Genomic DNA, 14,049 nt, shown 5'->3' on the forward strand with positions numbered 1-14,049 from the left:
CCCGCAAAAATCTGTATTGTAGGCCTATCTGGTCGGTGTTGAAAAGTCCATTTTTAATTTTACGTAAAATGCGATATCCGCCGTGTTATTTTGTCATGTTTTCTCCCTTTCCTTTTCCTTTTCCTTTTCTCTGCAGAATGCGATACGCTCAAGCTCAACTAATCACAGCGCAGTGAGCGCACCATTCCACGCTTTGTAAACCGTAACGGCGTCGCTTTGAATAAACCCGGCATCCTATTTTTACTTCTACTTTGTGATCCACACTTTTTTTTTATTTTTATTTTTTTATATATAATAATTTTGACGGCATTGGTGACCCTGTGGTGGTTTCTGCGGTGGGGAAGAAACGTAAGCCATCGAAATCTAATCATTTTTGGCTGCTTGAGGAGATTAAAAAGATTAGGCTCGCGGGAGGAGGAAAAATGCAGACTGTTGCTTGTTCTCACACGACAGCATCAAACTTCTGTTACGCTGACACTTTGACCCCAGGGGATCTCTTGAAAAACTTTCAATTGTTTTACTCAAAGTCAACGAAAACGTACTCGGTTACTAACGTAACCTCGGTTCTCTCTAGAAGAGGGAACGAGTACTGCGTCTTAGCTAAGACGCTGCGGGAAAAGTCTCTTTTCACGAATATTGAAGCAAAAAATTATCCTTAATTTTAATATTTGTAAAACGCATTTGCCACAGTATGCAGCCATAGGCAAGACGGCTCGTTTGCTCATTGGCTGTTGTACTAGCAAATGCATAAGCCTATCGAGCGCAGGCTGATGCAACATCAGACCAATGAGGCCACTTCCCGCCGACGCGGGCGTGGCCTCGCCCTATAAAGGTAGCTCGAAAAGGCTGACTCACTTGATTTATTTCAACGAAGAAGCGAACCAAAGTGAATCGTACGCACGGCAGGGAACGCAGTACTCGTTCCCTCTTCTAGAGAGAACCGAGGTTACGTTAGTAACCGAGTACGTTCTCTTACGAGAGTTCTCTCGTACTGCGTCTTAGCTAAGACGCTGCGGGAACCCAATGTAAGACGCCGTGCGTGCAGGGATTAACAACCATAAACCTGGAGGCTGACCCAGGATTTACAGTGCACAATCACCAGAGGGACTGACATAGAGTCCTAGAACAAGAGGAGGAACTCTCCGTTCTGATATGTGGCTGCGTCTGCAGACGTAATATAAGACATCACTTAGACAAGACACTCTTGACTAAAGTGGGAATATGGGTCTTACGTAAAACTGCCCGTAAGATAGTAGTAACGCACTGTGCTTGCATTCTCAGTGTTCAATTACACCGATAACAGCTTAGCCTGCAAAGCGGGAACCTCGAGGTTATAAAACCTGATAAATGTAGACGGCGAGGCCCAGCCTGCCGCCATACAAATATCCTGTAGAGATATTCCACTAGACCAGGCCCACGAAGAGGCAACGCCTCTCGTGGAGTGCGCTCTGACACCCAGCGGGCACTGAAGACCCCTGGAGGTGTATGCCAACGCTATGGCGTCAACTATCCATCTGGATAGGCCTTGTTTCGAAACAGCCGTTCCCTTGGAACGTCCACTGAACGAGACAAATAGTTGCTCAGTCTGTCTAAAGGCAGCAGAGCGAGACACATAGGCTCTTAAAACCCTGACAGGGCAGAGAGAGCCCAAGTCTCCTTCCTCTTCTAACACCGGCAGGGCGGACAGGGATATAACCTGAGCCCGAAACGGCGTGTTGAGGGATTTCGGCACATAGCCGTGCCTAGGTTTGAGTATGACTCTCGAGTCACTAGGCCCAAACTCCAGACACGACGGGCTCACTGAGAGCGCGTGCAGGTCCCCTATGCGCTTCACTGAAGCAAGGGCCAGCAAAAACACTGTCTTAAATGACAGATGTTTGAGACTAATCGTCTGGATGGGCTCGAAAGGGGAACCTTTCATGGCCTCCAGGACCGTAGAGAGGTCCCAAACAGGGACCGACGGGGGCCTGGGAGGGTTCAGTCTCCTAGCTCCCTTGAGGAAGCGGATGACCAAATCGTTCCTTCCTATCGACTGACCGAGCGTTGTCTCAGCGAACGCTGCGATAGCCGCCACATAAACTTTGAGCGTGGATGGGGCTCTGCCCTTATCCAACAGCTCTTGAAGGAAGGAGAGAACCTCCGTTACCTCACAGTCGAGGGGTGAGCATCCCCGAGCCCCACACCAACTGGAGAATACCGACCACTTTGAGGCATAGAGCCGTCGAGTCGACGGTGCTCTAGCCTGAGTGATAGTATTTAGCACTCCTACTGAGAAATCAGCGGGTAACCGTTGAGAGCCCACACGTGTAAGGCCCACAACTTCGGTTGAGGGTGCCAAATCGAGCCCCTGGCCTGCGAGAGAAGGTCCCTTCTCAATGGCACCGGCCATGGGGCAGTGTCTGCCAACTGCATCAGCTCTGGAAACCAAGGTTGGTTCCTCCAGAGTGGTGCTACAAGCAGCACTGAGCATTTCGTTTCCCTCACACGTTCTATCACCTCTGGAAGGAGGGAGACGGGGGGAAAAGCATAGAGCGGGCGGCGCGGCCACCTCTGGGACAGCGCGCTTTCGCTCTTGGAAAAGAACGCGGGGCAGTGAGCGTTTTCGCTGGACGCGAAGAGGTCCACTTCCGCTCTGCCAAATCTCTCCCACAGCAGCTGGACTGTTTGTGGGTGTAGAGACCATTCGCCCGCGGGAATGTTGTTCCTGGACAGCCTGTCTGGACCCACATTCTGTATCCCAGGCACATGAGCTGCTTTTAGCGAGCGCAAGTTGTGCTGAGCCCATACCAGGAGGCGTTCCGCCAACCTGTACAGATCTCGGGATCTGAGACCGCCCTGGCGATTTATGTAGGACACCACCGACATGTTGTCCGAACGGACTAAGACGTGGTGGCCCTTGATTTGGGGACGAAAACGTGTCAGCGCGTTTTCTACTGCCAGCATTTCCAGACAGTTGATGTGTCGGAGCTTTTCCCGTTCTGACCACAGGCCATATAACGGTCTGCCCTCGAGCAGCGCTCCCCATCCCGAGGTGGAGGCGTCCGTGGACACCACTCTCACTCTCGAGGAAGTCCCCAGGCTTGCACCTGTTTGGTACCAGTCGTTCACCGTCCAAGGTTCTAGAGCTGTAACGCAGCTCTGGCTGACGTTGAGACGCAATCGACCAGAAGTCCACGCTCTGCGTGGTACCCGCGCTTTCAGCCAGAACTGCAGGGGGCGCATGCGGAGCAGGCCCAGCTGAAGAACTGGCGATGCTGAGGCCATGAGACCTAGCATCTTCTGAAACGTCTTGAGCGGGAAGGACGCGTCGCAGCGGAGAGATCTCGCTGCGCGCTGAATGCCGAGCGCGCGCTGTGGCGACAGCCGCGCCGTCATAGACTGTGAGTCCAGAACTATGCCCAAAAACGAAATCGTTTGACTGGGGTTCAGTGAACTCTTCGTCCAATTGACTCTGAGACCGAGTTTCTCGAGGTGATCGAGTAACATGGTCCTGTGCTCCACGAGCTCTGATCGTGAATGAGCCAGAATCAGCCAGTCGTCCAAATAGTTCAGCACTCGCATGCCTCTGAGTCTGAGAGGGGCGAGCGCTGCGTCCATGCACTTCGTAAATGTGCGAGGTGCTAGGGACAGACCGAATGGCAGGACTGTATACTGGTATGTCTGACCGTCGAAGGCGAATCTCAAGTATTGCCTGTGACGTGACGCTATCTGTATTTGAAAATACGCGTCCTTCAGATCTATTGACATGAACCAGTCTCCTTCGCGAATATGCGCGAGGATTTTCCTGGTCGTAAGCATTCTGAAACTGCGTTTCACTAATGCTTTGTTCAGCTGTCTCAGATCCAGTATGGGTCTGCAGCCCCCGTCTTTTTTGGGGACCAGAAAGTATCTGCTGTACAGCCCCCGTTCGCTTTGAGCATGAGATACAGGCTCTATAGCCCCTTTGCTCATCAGTTTTGAAATTTCGGCTCGGAGTAGGTGTGCTACTTCCGAATTCACCGTAGTTTCGACACGCGCCGTAAAGCGGGGAGGGCGTCGATAAAACTGTAGCGAGTAGCCTCTCTTTATAATGCTTAGCACCCATTCCGAAACCCCTGGAAGCGCTGCTCATGCATCTGCATGGATGGCTAAGGGTTGGATGCGAAGCGCACTCTGTTGGCTGAGCAACGGAAGCGCTTCGGTGTGCTGTAACACAGGCGTTATGTCTGTGGCATTCGAGGCGTGGGGCGCGCTGATGACAGCGGGCAGAGCGCTCGTCCTCGACCCCACTATGGCGCTTAGCTGAGTGAGGGAGGGCTGAACGGGTCCCGTGGGACTCATATCGTCTGTGAGTAAGTGTGGGCTGGAAGCGCGCACCTTTACTACTTCTGGCGCGTTGTCTGCCTGAGCAGAGCGAACGTGCACAGGTTTCGTTTTTACAGAAACCGTCAGACGTGCGTGACATAGTGATCGTGTGCACTGAGGAGTGGACACGTCTACTATGCAGTGCGCGCGATCGACTTGAGTCGATTTTATGGGCGCGAGCCCTGTGTGAAGGGCTGTGCTTGTGTGTACGGATGGGCACTGAGAAGTGGGCATCAGCGTTACATTTATAGCACCATCGGCCGTGGCCGGGACACCAGAAAATACACTCTTTATGGGATATATCTGGGTAGCCGTGAAAACGGTTTTTGTGTGCAGGCAAGCGGGCAACTGTACGGGCTTGCGCGTTGCATAAGACGCTGAGACAGTCGCAATACCTGGAACTGAAACAGCGGCGCGCTTGGGTGTGAGTCCGGCCGCAGCGGGACTTGTACACCGGCGCTTTCCTAGGCGTGCTAGGATGTGTTCGGGGCTTCCGGTTTCACCACAATCCTCTGCCGTGGGCCACGCGGCGCGGGGCGACGGCTGGTAGAGCGAGAGCGGGGTCTCGCGCTGCGTTGCTGTCGTGATGACGCAGCAGGAGGAGGGGGCTGTGGCTGAGAGCTCCGCTGGGTCGGCTTAGCACGACTCGCTGCAGAACTGGAGCGCTTCGGCAGGAAGTGCTTGAAGGCTTGTGACGCTTTCTGGTCCTCTGCGAATCTCTCTATGAACTCATTGACAGAGGATCCGAAGAGGCCAGTGGGATTCAGCGGGGCGTCGAGGAACGCGGTGCGCTCAGACTCGGCCATGTCTGAAAACGTCAGCCACAGATGTCTTTCAGCCACAGTGGCGGAAGCCATAACACGTCCCATAGCTTGAGCGGCAGACTTAGTAGCGCGAAGGGTGAGATCCGAAGCGCTTCTCAAATCCGCGAGGCAGATTGCATCAGGTCCCATCTCGTCCAACTTACGGAGGAGATCTCCCTGGAAAATCTGCAGCGTGGCCATGGTGTGTAGTGCAGACGCAGCCTGCCCAGCAGCGGAAAAGATTCGCGCGAGCAGCGATGACGTCGTGCGGCAGGCTTTGGATGGCAACACTGGTTTCGTCCGCCGTCCAGCAGAGGGCGGGCAAAGGTGCGTCGCTATCGCCTGTTCAACCGGCGGAAGTGACTGGTAGCCTCTGTTTTTAGCATCGTCCAGGGCGGAGAATGCTGGAGAAACAGACGAACGAGTTCGTGCTGAGAAGGGAGCGTTCCAGGCCTTTGCCACTTCTTCATGAAGCTCAGGAAGAAAGGGGGCGGGCTTAGACTCAGGAGAAGCATGCTCACCGGGAAGGAAGCTACCATCCAGCCGGGTACGAGAGGGAGGTACTGGTGCAGACCACTCGAGGCCGAGACTCGTCGCGGCCAGCGAGAGCACCCGCATCAACTCTTTCTCGATGTTGGCTCGTCTGCTAGGCTTACGAGCAGCGAGCGCGAGATCCTCAGAGCTCGACCAATCGCCGCTGCCCGAAGCTAACAGAGAGCACGTGTCCTCATCCCCCGACGCGGCTTTGAAATCGACTTCCTCTGATGAAGCGGCGGCAGACTGCGGGCGCTGAGCATCAGGAAGTGATACAGGCGAGGCCGGCGAAGCGAGCGGGCGCTCCGGCGAGCTCGGTCGGGCTGTAGAGGGCTCCGGAATCCGCTGGGAGCGGCGCTTTTTACGGCGCGGCAACGCGGCGGGGAGTGCAGGCTCGGAGAAAAGTGCCAGGCGAGTCCGCAGAGTCGCCAAAGGCATAAGCTCGCAGTGAGGGCAGCCGCCGTCAGCGAGTGCGAGCGCTGCATGATCTTCACCCAGGCAGGAGACACAGATGACATGACGGTCTCCCTCGCTGAGTGGGGCTCGGCACGAGCCGCAGGAAGGCATCTTTAAAAAGACGCGAGCTCTTTTACGAGTGTGTGTCGCAGGGCGAACACACACACACACACACAGAGAAACAGAAAAGGATATGAGCGCCGGAAAGCGCAGCAGGTACGGCAGTGGAAGGCGGCGAAGGCCAGCGACTTCAGATGGCTCGTCCCGCTGATGTGCTTGCACTCAGACGACGCTTGCTTCCTATCCGAGATCCAGCGATGTGAGAGGTTCGCTGAAGAGGTGAAAAATCAAGTGAGTCAGCCTTTTCGAGCTACCTTTATAGGGCGAGGCCACGCCCGCGTCGGCGGGAAGTGGCCTCATTGGTCTGATGTTGCATCAGCCTGCGCTCGATAGGCTTATGCATTTGCTAGTACAACAGCCAATGAGCAAACGAGCCGTCTTGCCTATGGCTGCATACTGTGGCAAATGCGTTTTACAAATATTAAAATTAAGGATAATTTTTTGCTTCAATATTCGTGAAAAGAGACTTTTCCCGCAGCGTCTTAGCTAAGACGCAGTACGAGAGAACTCTCGTAAGAGAACCGAGCAGGACCAAGCCATTTTACAGCTGATCGCCGTAAAAAAAGTTCAGGAGGTATTTCTTAGCGATGGTGATTTAATGTCGGCTATTTTTAGTCCAGTGCCTGTAAGTTATATAATATTAGTATTGACCAAGTTCAGAGGCTGTCATATGTGGATCAACTTACTTTGTTGTGTATTTTCAACAGTTAAAATATGAAAAATAATTTTTATATTGATTCAATGGATTAATTGCATTTTGAAAAAAAAAAACCTGTCATGAATTTATTGCATTTTGGGGGGAAACTAATCCTTTTTTATAATAAATATTTGAAAATCAAAATCTGGATTTGAAAGTTTTATGTTATTATAACTGGGGTTTATACTGAGATAACAACCGGCTGAATGTGCATTATCCCGCTTATTACACGACTACTTGCCACATAAGTTCAAACTAGATGGACAATTAATAGATACGGTATACAGTCATTCTACTTATTCATCACATAAATAATTATGGGGATAAGAGATATTGATTTGACTAAATATGCTATGTGAAAGTTTGAAACAAAAAATAGTGGTATTCATCTTTCCACTCTATTGGTAAAGAAAACACATTATTACTCAAATTAATCATAATGGATTTATCGTGTTTTGAAACCAAACTCTTCATATACAACAGATATAGGCTATACAGGAAATGTGGTCATCACTGGTTGTGAAGGCGGTTCATCAATTGCAAACAAGTCATTGCGCATTGTGCCGATCTGAGTCGAAGTCTCACCGCTATTCCTGTGATGAAATATGTGCGTTTCTGTCTCCTAGCCGCTTCACTCGCTGTCGTCATGTAGTAAGCTGAAGCAAACTCAGATGTAGATGGCTTATTTTCTCCTTCTCGCTCATCTGTTCGTGCCTAATATTGTACTTTGCACAACGCTGCCATTGTCACCGCATGAACTCTCACGCGAAGATGACAGCGTAGGTTATGCATATTTTATTATTTTATTTTAAGCAATCAGAAATCTGAGGGGGCCGGACATGTAAATGAGGGGGCCTAGGCCCACCCAGGCCCCCTCGTGGCTACGCCACTGCTTCACAGGTGGTATTAAAATGTTTATAGCGTTACTCTGCTGATCACTGATGTGTTTCTGTCTGTCTGGTTCATAGGTGACAGTCTCTCAGAGGAAGTGGCTCTGACTCTTCCTAAAGATGTGATAGAGGGATCAGTCAGATCCTCTGTTTCAGTCATTGGTAACATTTACAAACATGAGCAGAAATGAGGAGATTGGCTTTAGACTTATAAAATGTAGTGAGTGTCATTTGTGTATGGTTTACAGGCGACATATTGGGTCGTGCACTGAGGAACCTTCACGGATTATTACGGATGCCGTACGGCTGTGGAGAGCAAAACATGGCTGTTCTTTCTCCCAATATTTACATTCTGGAGTATCTGGAGAACACGGAGCAGCTCACCTCGGCCATCCGAGAGAGAGCCACAGGCTTCCTGCAGAGCGGTGAGAGACAAAATCATGTCAAGAAAATACTGAGACGTTTGATACCAAATTATACATTATTCAACACACCTGAATGTCACATTGAGTCACCCAAACAAACTGCTGAAGTGTTAACCATTATCACACTAAACAGGATACCAGAGACAAATGAACTACAAGCATTTGGATGGATCATACAGCACATTTGGTTATGGTGAAGGGAATACATGGTAAATATATTTTCACTATTACTTTTGTTTAACAGAAATAATATAAGGTAATCTACAAAAATAAACCCAATAAACACATTTAAAAATGTGTCTCAGTTCAAATGACTTTAATTATATCTTCCACACCATCAGGTTGACTGCCTTTGTGCTGAGGTCCTTTGGCAAAGCACAGAAATACATATTTATTGATCCAAACATTATTCAGAGTGCAAAGAATTGGTTAATAAGCAGACGGGATTCAGACGGCTGTTTTATCCAACAGGGAACACTGTTCAACAACAGAATGAAGGTCTGTCCTCTTCTCTCTATCTCTCTATCTATCGTCTTTATTCAGACTTTCTCAAGCCAACATCACAGTTTGTCTAGATGAACTTTCCTTCAGTGGTTTGAGTGTGTTGATTTATTTATCCTTTATTTCTAATAAATTCTAGGGTGGGGTGAATGATGATGTGACCATGACTGCCTACATTACTGCATCATTGCTTGAACTGGAAACTGCAGTCACAGTAAGTTCATCTGTAGGAAACATGGTATAAACTCATAGAAAAATGACACTCACAGCGTCTATTCCTCTGTGTTTTTTTGTCACAGGATCCTGTCGTCAGTAAAGGTTTGTCATGCTTGAGGTCCGTCACTGAGAATGTCAATAACACTTACACCACTGCCCTGCTCGCCTACACTTTCAGTCTGGCTAGAGACACGGACACTCGACAGCAGCTTTTCAAGAAACTGGAAGATGTTGCTATTTCAGATGGTAAGAGGTTTGTTTCTGATGACTTTCTGTTGTCTTTTATGACTGTACTATTGTTTTTAGTAACACTGTAGAAAACTGTTCCATCATTAATGAATAACTTTTGTTATAAATAATAAATAAAAATAAGTTTTGTACTAATGAATAACTACGCAGGAACAAATGAGTTACACACTATTAACATTCTTGTAACTACATTCTAGTCATTACTAGTGTGTTCATATGATCTTCAGTTTAGAATACTGATCCAAAATATTATTAGTTCCTATATAGCAGTGGTTCCCAATTCCAGTCCTCGTGACCCACTGCTCTGCACATTTTGTATGTCTCCCTTATTTAACACACCTGAACCAGATCATCAGCTCATTAGGAGAGACTCCATGAACTGAACTGAGTGTGTCAGATAAGAGAGACCTACAAAATGTGCAGCGCAGTGGGTCACGAGGACTGGAATTGGGAACCACTGCTTTAGAAGGATGTAGTAACACTTGAGTCATTACTAGTGGATTACCATAACCTTATATTATACATTATGGATTATTAACCTTTATTTATGAACCTGAATACAGTAGTTCTTTGTAGTCCTCTGTGAGTTATGAAAAAGTAGTAGTTACTGATTAGCTAAGAGTGAACTACCACATTCAACTATTTCTTACTAATTCATTAATCAGAGTTTCTTGTTAGTTAAGTATGGGATAATGTACATCCAGCTGGTTGTTCCTGTCAGAATAAACCCGACAGGGTGATCAGGAGCGTCTTGCGTGAGCCAGAAGTGGTTTATACTGAGATAACAACCGGCTGAATGTGCATTATCCCGCTTATTACACGACTACTTGCCACATAAGTTCAAACTAGATGGACAATTAATAGATACGGTATACAGTCATACTACTTATTCATCACATAAATAATTATGGGGATAAGAGATATTGATTTGAGATTAAGCTGTTTTAAAATCATACTTGTTTGTTGTCTAATAATCCAACAGTGTACAAATTTTTTTTCGCAAAATGACAGCATCTGCATTTGAATGAAACAAGAGATAGCGAGTCCACGAAACTGGATGTCATAATTAAATAACCGTACACAAAATATTGATTCGACTGAGTTTTAATATTTCATTAGCTCACCAAAAGCAAAACTTCCATGAAGAAAGCCCGTTGAGCCTGTGTTTTCAGCGGTTGTTTTCGAGCAATAACACACCACTGGATGCTGCTATTGACCAATCAGACTCAAGTATTCCACAGATATAATTATAGTAGTAACTAGAATGTTAATAGTGTGTTACTCATTTGTTTCTGTGAAGTTATTCATTAATGATGGAACAGTTTTCTAAAGTGTGACCTTTTTGTTTTAATCATGCTCCTTGAGTTACGCATGTGTCTTTTGTCCTTAAGGCTCTTCTCTCCACTGGTCTCAGTCTGGCTCTGCTGATGACTCTGATTCTCTGGCAGTGGAGATCAGCTCATATGTGCTGCTTGCTGTTCTCACTGCAGATTCAGTCACTACAGCTGATCTGGGCTATGCTAACAGGATTGTTAGCTGGCTTGTGAAGCAGCAGAATGCTTATGGAGGATTCTCCTCCACACAGGTTACTCAAACCTCTCCAATCAAACACATTATTGCTGGTGTGAATGAGTAAAAGTGGCATTACTGAACACATTTATTTCCCAGGACACAGTGGTGGCTCTTCAGGCTCTGTCTTTGTACGCCACCAAAGTGTTCAGTTCTGACGGCTCCAGCACAGTGACGGTACGGTCAGCAGGAGACACTCTCCACTTTAATGTCAATCAGGACAACAAGTTACTGTACCAGGAGAAGCAGCTGCAGAAACTTCCAGCCACATACAGCATTGAAGTGAAGGGCTCAACCTGTGTGTCTGTGCAGGTCTGTAGTGCGTTCAGCTTCATTTACTCACACTCACTTTCTCTCTTGGCATTTTGGTTATTCTGCTGTGAGATGATTTATGAATGTGTTTTTGTTTGTGTTGACTCTCTCAGATGGCTCAGTTCTACAACATTCCCACTCCAACTGAAGCTAAAACATTGAGCATTGATGCTAAGATTGAGGGAGATTGCAAAACATTGGGACAAAATTTCATTTTGAACTTCACTGTCAAGTAAGAGAATTTGTATTTAAAGTCCCCCTGTAGTCAATAACTGTATCCCTTAAAACTCATCTTTATATTCTTTATGAATGTAACTCTACACACTCTCATTGAGTATACACGGTTCTATGAATATGCAAAGAGCCCCGCCTCCACTCACTCACAGTAGCTCATAGATCCACTCGTTGACGATCACACGTTGATCTGATTGGTTACAAGGTAGTTTGTGACATCAGAAACACCAGCGATTTCAAACCGTGTTTTTGAGACTGTCTTTGGTTCACTGCAGTTTTAAGGAGAAAATACTCAGAAATGGTGTTGACTTGTGAATTTACACAAAAGCATATTAAAAACACCACATACACATATTAACAACATTAATAGCTTGATTTTCACCACAGGAGGACTTTAAGTCAAAAGACTAGAACATGATTATGACTTAAGATTAACTAACAAATAAATGTTTTCTGAATATTTTTTTACATCTTAATAAACACAAAAGCAATATAAACTGAAAGGTGTTTGGTGTTTCATGCCCCCAACGGCACCTTTTAAGGTTGAGGGTAGGATTAGCTGCCTCTAAGGAGCCATTGGGGGCTTAAAACACCATCGAGCAAACTGAAACGGCGTATCTCAGTTAAACCACTACACACTGACTTGAGATACAACATTTTTATTATTGACACATTATGAGTGATTTGAGTGATTAAAACTCTGCATGTGTCTTGGTAATTATACTGGCTTTTGTTCTCTCTTATTTGTACATTTATATGAGGCATTTAAGAACCTTTTCATTTGCTCTTTTCCAGATATGATGGTCTACAGGAAAGGACTAACATGGTCATTGTGGATATTAAACTCTTATCTGGATTCACAGCTGATACATCAATGGTGCGTTTGAGTGATTCATCACAAAATGTGTACAAATTTCTAGAGTTTCCCTTTAGAAATTAACCAGCACTTTTTCCCCACAGCTTAAAACTTCTTCCGGGACGTACAGAAACCCTGTGGAACGGGTCGATTCTAAAGATGATCGTGTCATTGTGTATTTGAAGGAGGTGAGAAAACAGCAATATTCATATGATTTTATGTCTTAGGTCGATTCATAAACGTTTCATCCGTAATGTCCATGACCGATGAGTTTGTTTCCTCCTGTAGATCACACAAAATATTCCAGTGAATTACCAGATACAAATGAAACAGGTTCTTCAAGTGAAGAATCTCAAGCCAGCTGTGATTAAAGTGTACGATTACTACCAAACAAGTAAGATTTAATATGCCAGTGTTGAATGCTTTGATCAAGTGATGCACATTGTTTATTCAGATTAAATCCATGTACAGGTTTCCATTTTTGTACGAATGTGAACATCTTCCTTTTCCTTCAGGTGATCAGTCAGAGGCCGAGTACTTCTTCCACTGTGGATGAAGCTGAAGAGCGTCACCTTATAGTTCAGCTTGGATAAAGATGTTGGAACTCTCTAATGTTGAATATTATAATGTTTATTATATAATGACAAAATTATTTCCAATCCATCATCCCAAATTTGAACAAACCCCCAAATCCTAATCAGTTTTTGGCTACGTCTCACCGTCTGGCTACGTGTTCACCGTGACAAGAACCTTTCACTGAAAGGTTTCTTGAATAACCGTGTTTATGTGACATAAAGAGCCTTTTTTGGTACTGCAAGAACCCGCCTCATAAGTTCTTAAAAGAGCCTCTAACAGTTCTTCATGTCACTTTATAAGATTCTCTGTAGAACCATTCATGAAAATGTTCTTTATGACCCCATTTTAAACAAACATACAAAGAGAATCCAGGAATAAGATTTAAATGTTTATTGCCTTTATACATTGTGCCAGATTAAAGCATATGAATACATACAGTAAGGCATTAAACAGGACATTACAACAAGCAAATTGCACAATTTTAAAAAGAGAAAACAGTAGAAACACACACCAATAAACCAAAAAGCAGACTACAATAAACAGTCCACTCCAAATGAAAACAGTAGTATTAAAGGGATAGTTCACCCAAAAATGAAAATGTTGTCATTTACTCACACTCAAGTTGTTCCAAGCCTGTATGAGTTTCTTTTTTCTGTTGAACACAAAAGATATTTTGAAGAATGTTGGTATTCGTGTTTGTGTATTTCTTTTACATTTTCAAATGGTGCTGTGACTGAAAAAAGGTGGAGAAACACTGCACTAGAAGACCAGAGTTCGATCCCAGCCTCAGGCATCCATCACACACCTGAAGATTATGCAGATGAGAAGTCTAATATGTATTTATGTTTATGTTAAGAGTTTTTTCTACGTGCTTTCTTCTTCAAACAATCCAACGGTCTCCATTGACTTTGCATCGACACAGCCTGTTCGCTAATCTTGAACATGTTTTATGCTAAAAAACACTTTTGATGGGATTGGGAACGATATTTAGATTTCAATATGTTAAAAAGGTTATTTTATAAGGGAAGGCAGATAAGGTAATGTCGCGACAGGCAGGACTCATTTACGCCATTATCATAGTATTTAATAGTAATATTAAGTAATATTAAAAAAAGTTATATATTATAATATATTAAAGAGTGATATTATATTCTAAAAAAAAAAGTTAAAATACTTATTTATTTTATTTTATTTATTTATTTATTTGGGACAGTGCACATTAATTAACAATCTAACATTTCTGTACAGACTGTAAATGAGCCAGGTT

At 45.4% G+C, this 14,049-nt stretch overlaps 1 protein-coding gene across 1 annotated transcript in view; it reads left to right on the top strand.

Moving 5' to 3' along the window:
• Window positions 1-13,467, top strand: part of LOC311296620 (alpha-2-macroglobulin-like) — a 39,434-nt gene extending 25,967 nt beyond the window's left edge. The window contains exons 22-34 of the mRNA XM_084418465.1: window positions 7,923-8,006; window positions 8,093-8,269; window positions 8,403-8,478; window positions 8,611-8,767; window positions 8,910-8,984; window positions 9,070-9,232; window positions 10,627-10,820; window positions 10,904-11,116; window positions 11,230-11,348; window positions 12,146-12,227; window positions 12,311-12,394; window positions 12,495-12,600; window positions 12,722-13,467. Coding sequence (XP_084274591.1) covers window positions 7,923-8,006; window positions 8,093-8,269; window positions 8,403-8,478; window positions 8,611-8,767; window positions 8,910-8,984; window positions 9,070-9,232; window positions 10,627-10,820; window positions 10,904-11,116; window positions 11,230-11,348; window positions 12,146-12,227; window positions 12,311-12,394; window positions 12,495-12,600; window positions 12,722-12,762 — 1,571 coding nt within the window. The 3' untranslated portion in view covers window positions 12,763-13,467. The remainder of the gene's footprint in view (window positions 1-7,922; window positions 8,007-8,092; window positions 8,270-8,402; window positions 8,479-8,610; window positions 8,768-8,909; window positions 8,985-9,069; window positions 9,233-10,626; window positions 10,821-10,903; window positions 11,117-11,229; window positions 11,349-12,145; window positions 12,228-12,310; window positions 12,395-12,494; window positions 12,601-12,721) is intronic.
• Window positions 13,468-14,049: the final 582 nt, after the last annotated feature.

Source organism: Rutilus rutilus (genome assembly GCF_951802725.1).
Source record: "Rutilus rutilus genome assembly, chromosome: 9".
Taxonomy (NCBI): domain Eukaryota; kingdom Metazoa; phylum Chordata; class Actinopteri; order Cypriniformes; family Leuciscidae; genus Rutilus; species Rutilus rutilus.